Source organism: Temnothorax americanus, unplaced genomic scaffold, assembly GCF_048541705.1.
Source record: "Temnothorax americanus isolate GAGA-0224 unplaced genomic scaffold, ASM4854170v1 Scaffold2, whole genome shotgun sequence".
Classification (NCBI taxonomy): Eukaryota; Metazoa; Arthropoda; class Insecta; order Hymenoptera; family Formicidae; genus Temnothorax; species Temnothorax americanus.
The window spans coordinates 3,519,493-3,533,879 of record NW_027509338.1 but is presented as its reverse complement, the minus strand read 5'-3'; the positions used below and the strand labels follow the sequence as shown (position 1 = coordinate 3,533,879).

General features: G+C 37.2%; 2 protein-coding genes across 3 annotated transcripts; one reads left to right on the top strand and one right to left on the bottom strand.

The window, feature by feature from the left end:
* Nucleotides 1-2,535: 2,535 nt before the first annotated feature.
* LOC143897216 (armadillo repeat-containing protein 6 homolog) lies at nt 2,536-6,707 on the bottom strand. The gene is made up of 5 exons (XM_077405670.1): nt 6,447-6,707; nt 4,905-5,236; nt 4,159-4,454; nt 3,688-3,953; nt 2,536-3,541 (listed from the first exon to the last, which is right to left on the bottom strand). Exons 1-5 carry the CDS (start codon nt 6,561-6,563, stop codon nt 3,167-3,169), a joined length of 1,386 nt encoding a protein of 461 aa, XP_077261796.1. The 5' UTR covers nt 6,564-6,707; the 3' UTR covers nt 2,536-3,166.
* A 153-nt stretch (nt 6,708-6,860) lies between these two features.
* On the top strand, nt 6,861-11,619 carry LOC143897217 (protein kinase C gamma type-like). Of its 2 annotated transcripts, none has more exons than XM_077405671.1 (6): nt 6,861-8,012; nt 8,957-9,743; nt 9,875-9,988; nt 10,468-10,560; nt 10,848-10,895; nt 11,247-11,619. In XM_077405671.1, the coding sequence occupies exons 3-6, from the start codon at nt 9,904-9,906 to the stop codon at nt 11,330-11,332; spliced, it is 312 nt and encodes a 103-aa protein (XP_077261797.1). In that variant the 5' UTR covers nt 6,861-8,012; nt 8,957-9,743; nt 9,875-9,903; the 3' UTR covers nt 11,333-11,619. The 2 variants fall into 2 exon arrangements, with proteins under 2 accessions (XP_077261797.1, XP_077261798.1); XM_077405672.1 differs by lacking the exon at nt 11,247-11,619 and adding an exon at nt 10,975-11,232.
* The last annotated feature ends 2,768 nt before the right edge of the window (nt 11,620-14,387 follow it).

The window sequence follows — 14,387 nt, the reverse complement described above, 5'->3', positions numbered from 1 at the left end:
AAGTACTTTGTTTTTACAACGATTACAACGAGTAATTCTTTGGCCGTGTACATTTTTAAGCGTGAGTTTAGAAATTTTTATTTTTAACGTGTGAGAAAGTAATTTATTTTTGAGACAGCGCGCTGTACAGTATCGTTAACATTAAGAAGTACGAGGGTGCACGTTAGGCACTATCGTGATCCTTTATCGAAACAAAACGTCCACTAATGTCCATAATTATGTGCTCTGTGTCGTCACAAACCTGTGTATTAATCGCATAGCTCGACTATCGCGAGTGTGATCTCGTCAAGGACTGTGATAAAATCGTAGTCTGCAGGAATGAAGTACAACGAACGATAACGAATAGTTAATGATCAGGTACAATAGGCCCAGCTGTTGAGAGAAATTAAAGTCGTCTGGCGCTTTGTAAAATTGCTTCCGTGTCACCCGTAGTGTAATAAAATTCTTAATCGAGAACAATCGTTATCGACAATCATATTATGATCGCTATATATATACCTAAATCAATCGCGATAAAATTATACGATAGGTATTACAAATGAAAGTTATTGCTCACGAACAGGAAGTTTGTGAAATTACGAACGTTTTAGTAAAATAAGTTTCTTATATTCTTTTTTCTTCCATTTAGTGAAACATAAAACATCTGCACCATTTAAAAAAGCAAACAAAATTTAGATAGTTAAGATTTCAAAATAAATTAATTAAAGTTAATTTCTACACGGAGAGAATTTTCTCTTAAAATTTACCCTGAAATCATGGTAGTTGTGGGACAACATGTACCACCAAGAATTTTATGCGAGCTATTCTGATTAATATCTACCATAATAAAAAAATATTAATATCTATTACATTAAAATATAAATTATGTTTGATTAATTTTACTAAAATATATCTAGGAAATTTCAGTAATTTTTCAAAATTTACCAATCTGCTTGGTAATTTTTATCACGTTGTTCGTAAAATGTTTTTTGTATATTTTAAAAATTCCTTGGTTGCCAAGTTGTCACAAGTTTGTAGTGAATTTAAGGGTAAAATATAACAAAAAATTCTCTCCGTGTAAGGTATTAATTAATGGATCGAAGATCATTAATTAATAAGATAAATTTAAAATTGAATTAAATTTACGGTTGTCTTATTGTCAACACAATCGAGACAGCAAAGTTATTTTCTTCAAATTATCTAATTATTTCACCATTTGCCAATTATAGCTAGAGTTTTCTTGTCCGTATTAACATTAATGTCTCTTTGCATGTATGAAAGATCTATCCTTGTACAAAGTAACAAGCAGAAAATCGGAGCCGTTTGAAGTATTTAATTCGCAAGGGAACGACAGCGTACATAATTAACAAGGAATGAAAATAAAAGGGCATTTTTATTGTCAAAATAAATCACATCGATCCAAGATCATAAATCTCTATGTTCAATTGATCATTATGTACTAGTCTAACAATGCATTGTCTTTGCATTGAAGAATGAAGAATCGCGCAATCCGATTTTCTGTAATCTTCTCTCCCAGTATCAGCTAAGGTGATAATATACAAGCGATTTCACGAAAAATCTCATAACTGATGATTCGTTCAGAATAAAATAGATTGTGTTTCTATTTAAAATGCATAGCTAACGTGAAACAAATTGCGAGAGAAACAGACTGATAAGCATACATATGTGTTACTTGTGTTTCAAATGATGTAACTTATATATGTTTGACGTTTGAGCGTGTTTTATCATTAGACATTAATAAAGCGACAGTCAGCAGACACCTGTCTTTGCTCAAAAAAGAATTGAAACGACGAATTAGATGCATATTAACTGAGAATAAAATATTATCATTTTTGTCATGTTGTTATACTATGTAATATTATAGTATTAAATGTTACTAAACTTTCTTTCAAATACAAAATATATAATGGACATTACATATAATATATATGGGATAAAAATATATAATATGGAAAAATATAATATTACATCATAACTTTTATATATCAAGAATATATAAAATAATACCCTTTTATAATACTAACATAATACTATTTCTCTCATTGTTTTTAATACATTTTATATCAAAAGATAAAGTAAAAGATAGCTATTTTCAATATGTTTATTGACAATGCGGTGACTATAAATTATTTTAATTAAACTGATTGGCATAGTTATGTTTACAAACTAAATCGCTCTCGCATTACATAATGCTGAAACAAATTTTTGCGTATCTGTGCCGCGTAAAATGAGACAGATTGGCACGTGAGAAGTAGACAGAGGTGAGAGGAAAGAGAAACAATCTTCGACCTTGCCCAAGGAATTATAATTCAAAATTAGCTTTTATTCCTTACGTTTCGTTCCGTTACAATAATGTATTTCTCACTGTATATAAAAACAATTTATATAAAAAGTCTCGATATATTTAATTATATATAAATATCATCATTATTCGATCGTTAGTCCATGTCTTTTTTTATGTTCGGCAAGCTTTATTAGTTAAGTACCCCTTTGCACCAACAGCCTTGATTATTCACTTTAATTAGTAATTGCCTGTTTCTATTTATATCAAAATTCCAAGTACAGTATAGATCCGAAAAAAATATGTCTTTTACAGTTGTAATTATGACACATACATGGAAATAATTTGGTTTAATCATATAAATATCTACATACCAATAATAAAGCTAAGTTTGTACATTTATTTGTTTGAAACGGCCATTAAAAACGGCTGTATAAAATTCTACTAATCAAATAAGAATATATAATTTCTGGCAGTGTCTTAGAAGTATATGTAAACTTTTAAGTTTATACACGTATAAATAAATTTCAGGCACTACATGAAATCACTAAATAAAATATAAATTTTCTTATTATAAAGAATGAAAAATATATAGTTAAATATTATTAGAATATAATTCGGCATTGAAAACATTTTGTTTCAAATTAACTCCAATCAGTTAAGTTGCTATAATTTTATAAAATATCGCTTAGAATTATTAAATAAAACAGTAATTGACAATTTTACAAAAATCATATTTTATCCTTCTGTTATGTTGAGCACAAAAATGTCTTTATTATTTATTGCGAGGTGAGATAAAGCAATGTACAAGATCCAAACTGGATTAATGTACTTGTAGTAAATAATCTAGATACTATGTTCTGACGATGATGCTGCTGCCAATGATTAATAGCGTTCATTGCTCAGACTGACGCCCTTTCCTGTCCATCTTTCTTTCAAATCTACCTTCAGCTCCAGGTCTCTCAACGCGGCTTTCGCGTTATCCTCCAATTTGGGGCCATGTAAACGTATCGCATCTCGTAGTACTTCCTCAACGCCATACATCAAGAACTCCTTAGATTCAGATTTGTTTCGCACCGACATATTTCTAATTGCCCAAGAGGCTTGTTTTAAAACGTTTACATTATTAGGATAAGCCTTCATAGAATCTACGATCACTTGGGCCGCACCGCAATCATAGAACACACCAGCATTTGAAGTGCTTCGTAAAGATAACGCCGATATGCAACTCAATCCCGCAGTTACGACGTTCTCCGATCTCTGTTAAATATTGAATTTTAGTGCAGACATATTAAAAAAAATCTTTTCACTTAGTTAATAAAAAATATTTTTTACTATTTGAACAATTATATTTTAAGAACAATTTTATTGTAAAAAATATTGCTTTTTGTCGCATGTAAACTTACTTTCATTCTACTGATAGCGGATACGATTAAAGGGGCGCATCCGGAAGTGATGATATGAGACTTCACGTTGTCGTTGCCACCAAGCGCTTTGAGCAACTTTAAAGCCTGCCAATTCAATTTTTCAGAGTCTGGATATTCGGTCATTATATCCAAAATGAATTTCAATCCCCCGGCATCTTCTACTTCCTGACAAAATTCATTTCGGACAACCAATGCGGCCAGGGTGATCATTAGGTCGCCTATGACCTTCGTGTCTTTTTTAAATCCTGTTTGTGGAAAATGTATTTCATATCACAATGCGAAGTTGCAGTAAAATGCATACATTAATTAATCACGGCAGAATATAAAATAGCAATACAGAATAATATCTATATTCTAAATAAGCCTAGTGCTAATTTCAAAAATCATCATTCAACGATAATTATCAAAAGTGATTCAGGTTAATTGTAAAGCTATTTGAATATAATTTACTTTTCAATAATCCCGTGATGACATCGAGAGCACTCTTTGCCATGATAGTTGCATGTTCATGTGCCTTGCCGTATTCGTGCCTAATATCATCTTCCAGAACCAACGCTCTAATTACCGAGCATGCATCCTTGATCTCTTGCGCGCCCACATCCGCGCGCACCAATATCTTCTTGAGTTTCTCAAAGATATTGGTGTCGAAAATCTTTTGCCTATTCAACTCGTGTTTTATGCAGCACTCTCGTATCCAACCCAACAGGCATTGTAACGTTGCCGCATCGCGATGTCTTTCTAAAATCCTGACAAACAAAATTTTACAAGTTACTTTGAGACAATAGAGATGAAAGTACATGGTTCTTGTGATCTTAATCTCTCGCCTTAAATAATAATTCTTATAATTGGAAGTATCAATTTTTCTTCGTATCAATTTTCTTCGAATTATTATAAATTTATGCATCAATTTTCAATCAAATTTATACAGTATGATTCTTGTGAAAAAAAAAATCAAATACGCGCGTATTCAGATCTACATTTAATAAATAACATTACAAAGGACAACAAGAGACGTGTTAACTTTTGTATTATCCAATATAAAAGTAGTTTCTTTGCCATTAAAAAATTTTGTTCTTGATTTTTATATCAGCTTCAGGGTTAACAGATAGTCGTCAGAGGAAAAATAAGCAGAATCTAATTCAAATACACCGTTTCCTTTTTTTTTCTAAATCAATTTTCTACGGGATAATCCTTACTCTATCTGCAACGCGATTCCTTCGTCGTCCAACAGATCCGGATAACCGGACATTAACGAGGTGATTGTCTCCAGCGTCGATTTAAGTATCGCGTGGTCCTTCTGGCAATCTTTCAGGAGGTCGATCAGTACGTTGTAACATTTGCGTTTGCCCGCGTAAACCCTGTGTTCGATGTCCTTATCCAACTCGGTTCGCAGTTCTCGCAGCGTCTCCGGCACGCATTCGTAACTCTTGTCGTTCGCGGCGCACGTTAGTCGTTCCAGGCACGTCACTATCTGCTTATATTTATCCTCGAGAACTGATTCGGTGACGATGTTGCTCAGATCTATCCCCTGCGCGCAAATAAACGCTACAAATATTTAATCTTTAAATACCTTTACGGTATAATTAATATGTTATTTCTAAGAGGGTTTTCTTGCGGCAGTTGTTAATTCGCAATAAAGTAGAAACGATGTGCGAATGGCGACGAAATTTTTCGCATTTTTTTCTACGTGAATTTAACTTTTCCTTTCCTTAAGGGAAAAGATTTTCTTTTCCGAACCGCATCGAAAATGTTACGGCACGAGAAACGGATCGATCTCTTAAGATAGACGATAGTGACACAAGTGCTCTCCGAAACTAAAACCGTCAAGAAATGCGGCAGGAGCGCGTAACAGATTTTATTTTCGCACCGCAGGTGCATTTTTCAATTAAGCTCTAAAACATTGCTTATAACAGCGATATAACGACAATTATCGGATATTATTTATTATTAGTCGAAAGAACAATTAAATAAGAGCGTTGAAAAGTGCATCATTATTAATTACAAAATTAAACCTTAAATTTTGAAAAATAAGATAATGATACAGTGATGAAATAACGACAAGATTGTTTAACGATAAATAATATTCAAGATATCAATTTATAATTTCACGCAGTATTTTGCGTTTCATATTTATTTCTAACGACAACGCGGAAAATTCTTGATGACCTGTTTCGAGCCTGACTCATATAGTCGAGTTCCTTAGGAAACAGAACTTTCGATTAATCACCATAAGCGCTATCTTTTTGACATTTTTATTTAAATGTATATGTTGATTGCGTATAAATTCTATTTAAAGCCTCAAATAATTTCGAACCTTTTTTATTCGCGATCGTGATAAAATAAAAATGAAAACAACAGTTCTCGTCACGTGCGCTGTGAAACAAAACAAAGCGCACTTTCTCTTTGTGTTTATAAATAAATAAGTTACAAAATATAATTAATTAATGTTAATAAATATATTTTAAAAAATCAATATATTAGACAAAATATAAACATACGTGTATATATCATTTACGTATTAATTTTAATTTTTAGAGAAAAGAATCTAAAGTTTTCCCGAAATGTCCGTGACTCGACGAAACCTCGTTCTCTCTTTCTTTGAACAAAGGTGAAAATTTCCAGCGGCCTGGCGGCTGATGGAATGAGTCACTTGATCGCACGCGCGAGGAGCAAAAAGGATATATCTTTCGCTGATCGGCAAGCGGTGTAAACAAAGGGACGCGGTACGCAGTGAGTACCTTCATTTCGTAGCACCTGACAGCGTCCTCGATCGCCTCCTCCTCGGTTAAACCGAGGCCCTCCATCAACTCCCTGACCTCCTCGTCGTACGCCTCCTGGGTAATCGTCGTGCTCATGATAAACGCGGGTTTCTCTCTCGCCGGTGCTCCGTTTTTCTATATAAGGAAATGAACGCCGTGTGTGCAAGTCGCGCGCGAGCGAGGCGAGCGTGTGCCGAGTGTACACGCTGGTACACGCCGTACACTCAACTGACTCGTCACTCGTCCATGTGATAAGCGATAGCAAAGAGAGAGCGAGACCTGTCAACGCGTCCGCGCGTTCGCAAACACCACCCGGCTGTATCCTCTTCGTGCGAAAAGTTCGAACGTCCCTGTAATGAGTTCTCGAACGCGACGATTTTTGCAAAAGTGCTCTTGTTCTCCACACGCATATAATTACGACGATTGTCAGCGAGAATAAGTAAAGGACGGGGAAAAAATGAGCGAATTTAACGTTTTAATTTTTATTTTACGTATGTACGTGTTTTAATTTTTAAGATTTAATATAATTTCTATTTTTTACATAATATATTTTCTATTTTTTTATTACTATTTTTTTAAACAAAAAGAAACCAGCGTGCCGTGCGGATGAAAATAGAGAAACAACGTTGCGGAAGGAGCGCAGAGATGGAACAAACCTTCGCACTTTTTCTCTTTTTCCTCTCCAATTGTTTCGTCGTATGGTTGAGTTTTCACTGAGCGCGTCACGCGTCGCGTCATCCGAATTGACCAATCAAAATATCCCATTTTAATAACATTATTTGTAATGCAATAAAATTGGACGTTTTGATTGGATAACGCAACGCGTGACGCGCTCAGTGGAAACTCAGCCGTATACGCCTATTTTATTTTAAATGCCGAAAGTACAAGCCACGGCCACAAAATGCACGCGGAGGAACAAACCTTCCAATTAATAAAGAATAATTCATAATAAATATCAGTAACCAAACGATATTATTAATTAATAAATGTTTATTTCGGAAAGCTGTGTTTGAAATTGCCGGGCCAGCAACTCTCGAACGAGCGATCGCGCGCGAAGTCGATCGTCGATCTCGAAAATCGAACGTTGCGACTTCGACTTCAGCAGGTTCAGCTACCAGCTACCTAGGTTCTGGTCTGGCCTAACCGTGTTCCCGGTTCCCGTGTTCGTTCGTGGTGTCGCGACACGGCCGACGATATTATTATTGTGTCTCCCCTCCCTTCGCCCCTCGTGGTTGATACCCGACGCGAGTTCCCGGCATATGCGGCTAACGGAGACGGTCCGAGAGGAGAGAGTCGAGAGAGAGGAGTTCCGAGCGTCGTCGTCGTCGTCGCCGCCGCCGTCGCCGCCGTCGTCTTCGTAGCTGTCGCCCTCGCGCGCCGCCGCTCCCCTTCCCCGTCGATCTCCGAGCGAGGCGTCCGCGCCGCGAGAATTCTTCGTCGCCGAGAGGAGTCCCGTTGGCCGAGGTGTAGCGCATCCGCCTGTCCTTGCAGCTCCCGTTTTTTTTTTTTCGCCTTTCGCTCGACGAGCGCGACGTTAAAAGCAAGGTAAGCGTCCCTCCCGGGAGGGCCCCACACGGCACACGCTCGGCACGTGAACTCGCATTCGCGTCGTCCCCGTCGTGACGCGCGGTCTCACGCGTGCACGCCGTGCACATATTCTCCCTCGGTGACAGGATACCTGACGGATATTCCGCAGTGTTGTTGCTCCGAGCTGACGAAGGACGTCGACGGAATTCCGTATCGCTGGATTCTGGATCCTACGAACGTGAAATCGTCTTGTAACATCGTATATTGTAATAGGAAGTCTTCTGCGTCTTGCGCGAAAAAATTAGCTTGTTTATGCTTCCACCTGCCTGAATTCGATGAGCCTTGTGGACGCTGAAAAAATTGTTACTTTTTCTGGTATATAATATCTTTAATCTCGCGCATAGCTTCTTAGCAAGTGTTTTCCTAGAGCGATTTAACCAACCTGAGTCTCTTTGACGTAGGTCTGAGAAGTAATAGCGGAGATTTTTCAACCAAGTTGTTCTTCGAGATGTGATTACAAAATTTCTCAGTTGTAAACAATGCTCTTGTTGGTCAATTCGTAGTGATTAGAAGCGTTGATTTCTTTATTGCTTGTACAAACTTGAACAACAAAATGTTTGCCTTATCTCGATATGATATAATATGTAAAATCTGTTTAGAAGCATTAAATTAAAATTCAATATATTTTGATTTTTTAATATTTACATAAAAAATATTGATTTGTATTGAGAAAATACAAATTGGTTTAAATATTTTCAGATTATCTAAGTATCTAGTAGTAGATATATAATTTCTAATTTAAAATGTTTTCACTAATTTAAAGAAAAAATACTCTAAATTCAAGCTGTTAAAATATCAGGATTAAAGACAAGAAATCATATTTGTTTATTATTAGTTAATTGCAATATGAAAAAAATTGTTCTTTGACTCAAATGTAATGTTACGTCGTTTGTGTATTTCAGAGACTACAGTTTGTAAGCTGGTCGCAGTATCTTGGATATGAAACGTAAAAATAGCGAAATAAAGGAAGACCTACACTCGAAGAGTGGATGTCCGCGGAAGAAATGCAAAGGGGAATGATAACGATTATAATGCATCGCATCGTCATGCATGAATAGTTATTATAGTGTTCATATTACCTTATCGTAGAGGAGTTCGGCATATTGGATGAACCAACGTTGTCAGGACAACATTGTCGTACTGCATCTTACGTGCATATTTTATGTACAGCGATAGAGATAATTTTTAAAAGGATATAACATTGCTTAAGGAGTAGCTTTTTTAACACAGAGTAAATCATTATTTTTAATAATTAGAAGTAAACGTGTGAGAATCAAATCGTATGTGCCCAATAAGAAGAAGATAAGCTATATTGACGATTGCACAAAGATCGGCTTTCCTAAATAATGCTCAAACAGCCGCACATAATCGGAAATTAAAGAAGAGCCTCTTCTCTTTGATACGATTCAAGCGAAGGGATAGAAGTAATGCTTTGACTCTCTCTGAAGAGGATGCGTAAGAACCGAGAAAGATTATGCCCTGTGATTGTAGTATTCCACAAGATTCTTTATGTTCGCTGCATGCCATGTATGACTGATAAACGACTAAGCTCGCGTACGCTTTTTTATGGAGACGACGATCTGCTGATGTGATTGTTTCCTTTGCGAGTACCTACTAACGCGCTACTTCCGAGAAGATTGTGTGTCGTCCCGTGCGACTCGAGAAGCAAGCAAGAAGACTTTGTACCTGGTACGAACATTCATTATACTAATCGGCTAGAGATATATGCAAATGAAATTTTGGTATCATGTCTGACGACATTCTTTTAAATAGTCATTCATTTCCATAATTTATGCAATTTTGTATGATTTTGTGTTCAGACACGGAGGGTACAACCGACGAAGTCCTAATGCTGAAAGGAAGCTTGTCGCCGTATCTCGACACTCACAATGAAGAAGAGTCGTCATATGTAACGCTCAGCAATGGGCCGTACGGTAAATATTAGTACTATTGTATTTACTTATATACAATGTCAAAGATTACTTTCATAGCTTACTGTATTAAATTTCATAGCTACTGTATTAAATTTTTGAGAATCGGGTCGTTGTCGATGGAGGTGATCGTAGGAGAGGAATACACGATTGTATGAAATGATTTTGATGTATGTTTGGGGACACATCTTCCACATACATCAAAATCATTTCATCCAATCATTCACTCCTCTGCGAGTTGCAATGGTGAGACTCCACTAGTATGTGCCCATAATTCGCTTTTGTTGGTAGCATCGTCTGACGAGATCGTCGATGAGGGCTATGAGTATCGTTATCGAATTTGTTTATATATTTTAGTCGACGCGGTCATGCGCTCGCGAGAAAGTGCGTTTGCCCGCGCGCGGCTAATTAGTGTGGTACCATCTTGGTAGGGGCACACGCGGCCACCACAGATTAATTTGTTCGTCACTTCCTTGTTACAGCGTATGTAGCGGATTCTACGAGCACGGAACACAACTCGTATAATCACGTCCTCGTAGATGCATATTTTGTAACGCCCATTCTTTGCAAGCACTGTAAGTACATCGCTAATTACAGTTTATGTAGTTTATTATATAAATTAAGCTAGTATTAACGTAGCATTATTAAAATAATTTTTCTCAGTCTGTTATCTATTTTTCTGCTCTTGCCGTTTATTTAGTTGCTATAATGAAAGTGCGATCGAGCTATTTACTTTTTATATATATATATATATATATATATATATATATATATATAATGGATAATTATAATCGTGATTTAGAAAAATCTTATCTTGTTGTAAATGTATACAGATATTCATATACATAATCTTGTTCCGCAGGTGAAGATTATATCTGGGGCACCGGAAAAGTGGGAGTCAAATGCAAAGGTAAGGCGTTTCATTACAATCATATAATTAAATGTAAAATGATAAAGCTTCGTTTTTTTTGTTTTCTTATTCGTGTCAGACATATTGTATTTCGTATGGCGCATAGTGACGCAACTTTGACCCGCTCTAGCGGTATATTTGCACAAGTCCGAAAATAGATTAAATTTTTGCACGCCGAAAATAGTCTTCAGCAAATGTTATGAAGGACATGTATTCGGTATTCGCACGTGGGTGGGTAAATAAAGAAAGTATCTATGATCGTATATGTACTTATATTACTTATAATATCTCAGTAATCGTCCAAGCTACATCGTCGACGATTTGTATCGTTAATTAAACGTCACGTTATAGATAAATATACACGACCTTGGAAGGATTTTAAATGGATTTTAAATGGAAGATATTTCCACGTGTCAACAGAAGTCGCGAGATATTGAAAAAACGCGAGATGAGAATTGTCATTTCCGATTAAGAGGGAAATGTTCATCGTTTTCGTCGCTTATCGTGCGACAGTATTATCCTTGCTGTCTACGGCGAGGATGCCTTCCATGGAAATATGTAACATCGGTGACACTTCCAAGGCAGGTCGGGCAGGTCGTCGTCGCAGTCACATCCGGGTGAACACCCGTTAGATCGCGGCTACACCCCTTTCGCCGGGATCCGCGCGTGTTGATCATCGATCCTCGCGTGGATCACCGTCGAGGGCGGCACCGTAGCATAGTAACACGCCGGCGACCCGCGCCGATTTCAAGAGCGGCGCGCTATCGCGTCCCCCTTCACCTTCGCCGCCGCCGCCGCCGCCGCCGCCGCCGCCGCTGCCGCCGCCATCACCACCACTACCGCGCCGGTTTTTCTCCCGAAACTCCGCGGCCTTCTCCGGCCTCCCTGATCCCGCCAATCCCTCTTCGCGACATCGTACGAGCCAGGACCGTATCTAATCGGGGCAACAGTTTCCGACTCCGGTATTACAGGTATCGCTCTGCCTTTTAATCCCGGCTTGACTAATGCGATTGCTGTACGCCGTTTTGGTTGGAAAATCGAAGTCAGTATGGTTTCTTAAGCAGGGCACAACGATAACTGTAATGTAAAGTTTACCGCACAGAGACAACTTTCTCTTGAAATATTACCCTGAAATCATGGTAGTTGTGGGACAACATGTACCACTAAGAATTTTATGCGAGCTATTCTGCCATAATAAAAAGTATTAATATCTATCACATTAAAATATAAAATATGTTTGATTAATTTTACTAAAATATATCTAGGAAATTTCTATAATTTTTCAAAATTTACGAATTTGGTTGGTAATTTTTATCACGTTTGTAAAATGTCTTTTGTATATTTTAAAAATTCCTTGGTTGCCAAATTGTCCCAAGTTTGTACTGAATTTAAGGGTAAAACATAACAAAAAATTCTCTCCGTGCGTGTAAGGAAGAAAAAGTCGAAATACAAATATATGGAGATGGATGCGTAAGAAATATGTAATTCGATGATATCATGGAAAGTGTAGCTATATTTGGATGTTTCCAATTATAGATAATAAATTTTCAATGCTACTTTTAGCAGTGCGCTTTAAAAGGCAGTTCTAATCTACTTAAACTTATATTTATTTCTGTTTCAAGTAACATAGGAAGAATACTATCATATAAATCTTTTGAGATGTCACAGTAGGTACAATGTTTCTAATATTACAATATTTTAAAGTTTTATTTTTTACGATAATATTTTTTATTGATATCATCGAATTATGAAAGATGGTAGTTGGAAATAAAATTTATTGGCGAATGCACGTGTGCAGATTTTATTCTCATACTTTATACATGATCGTTCCAATTTGGGACAAAATTCCCAATATTTTACATTCGGCTTTTTTTCATTGATCAGATGAGTTTAGAGAAATATTTTCTCTTTTATCTATCTAACCGAATGCTTCGAGAAACACAGATGATTTGAAAATTCGAAGATACTGAAGCACATATTTCTTCAACATTAAGATATTCTCTTCTACAAGTAAGATATAAGAAATCTATATATATGAATACTTGCGATTTGTTAAAGCTATCTCTCTTGATAAGCGTTACGTTGATCTTTGCTCGCGTGCTTCGAGTATAATGCCATTTATTATTTATTCGTATATTTATTCGTTACAAAATCAACTTTCTGAGTCACGTGTCACGAATCTACCTCGCACGGCGAGATCATTGGTGCCTGTCATGACAAATCGATGACAAAAGTCATTTGCAAGTGCGTTGCGAGATACGGAGGAAATACCTCGCGATAAAATGCAAAAACATCACTTACATGGTATGCGGAATATGCATTTGCTCGACGCTTAAGGAAGCCTTAAAGAAAGGAACGCATTTGCTTCTGCTTTTTTTTTTGGGTCAAAAACATCTTATCCGCATCGTTCTCTTATCGCGGTTTTTTCTAGTTTCTTCTTTGCATGACAGTGTCTTATATGACATGCCGCCCTCCACGTGGAAGCGAACTCGCGTTGTAATTAGATCAAGTAACAGGTCTCGATCCGCCACGTGACGATCGATTACCTGGCCGCGCGATTATAATGCCCGATATCGCTGACCGACCGAATGATGACTTCGTCTAATTTGGATCTCTTGTCTATAATTGACCGCATTATCGTCGTTACATTATCTATCGCGTAATTTCGTATAATTGCAGAATAATAATTTTTTTCGACTGTCCCATATTCTTCTATTACATCAAATTCTAATAACCAATTTGGAGTTTGAGTTAGAGAGAATCTCGAATGTCATTATTTATCATTTCATTCCCTACCTTTCAACATATAGATAATTAAGATCTTAAAAAAAGATTCTATTGGATTAAAGACAATTTGAACTAAGAGCCTAGAGAATCACGTTAGTACAAACGACCGTCTAACGATCGTCTTCAGCTCGTATTCTTTTCCGAATATAAACCCGACGTGTGTTCTTTAACGATAAATGATCTTTCGGGGTCTCGAATCTTACGTGCGACGTATCGAAACCTGGTGTCGAAGTTTTTCCGATATTTATACACGGCCGCAAGTCTACTTTGGTGGAGTCCACTTCTAAAAATACTACGAAAACCGGCGCGATCCGGTTTTCGCGAGTGCCAAGGGTTAATTGCGCTCCCAAAGCGCTTTGTTTGTTCTTGTTGCAAAAATCGTCGCTCACGTTCGACGTAACTTTGCACGCGCGTGTGCGACGGCGGTTTTACCACGGTCGAGGTGTTTCACTCTCTCTCTCTTTCTCTCTCTCTCTCTCTCTCTCTCTCTCTCTCTCTCTCTTTCTCTGCGAGTAGTGACGTGCGAGTGCGGCCGTTTCGCTCGCGAAGGAATAGCGCTGGCACGTGGTAATCCTTGAAAATCGGCGTGTTCGATTATGAAGCCGCGAATGGGCAAGCGGAGTCAGCGAGCGAGACGCATTCGTACGCCCACGCGACTTCTCATTTGCATCGAACGACGAATTGCTCAGCTGCTTGTCGAACGCT

Bases quoted from the DNA above. Each gene is read 5' to 3' on its own strand.
- LOC143897216 (XM_077405670.1), bottom strand. From the start codon at position 6,563: ATGAGCACGACGATTACCCAGGAGGCGTACGACGAGGAGGTCAGGGAG. The intron at 5,237-6,446 runs GTACTCACTGCG...ATTTGCGCGCAG, and splicing joins TCAGGTGCTACGAAATGAAG to GGGATAGATCTGAGCAACAT. The intron at 4,455-4,904 runs GTAAGGATTATC...TTTGTTTGTCAG, and splicing joins GGAATCGCGTTGCAGATAGA to GATTTTAGAAAGACATCGCG.
- LOC143897217 (XM_077405671.1), top strand. From the start codon at position 9,904: ATGCTGAAAGGAAGCTTGTCGCCGTATCTCGACACTCACAATGAAGAA. The intron at 9,989-10,467 runs GTAAATATTAGT...TCCTTGTTACAG, and splicing joins GCTCAGCAATGGGCCGTACG to CGTATGTAGCGGATTCTACG. The intron at 10,896-11,246 runs GTAAGGCGTTTC...GTCACGTTATAG, and splicing joins AGTGGGAGTCAAATGCAAAG to ATAAATATACACGACCTTGG.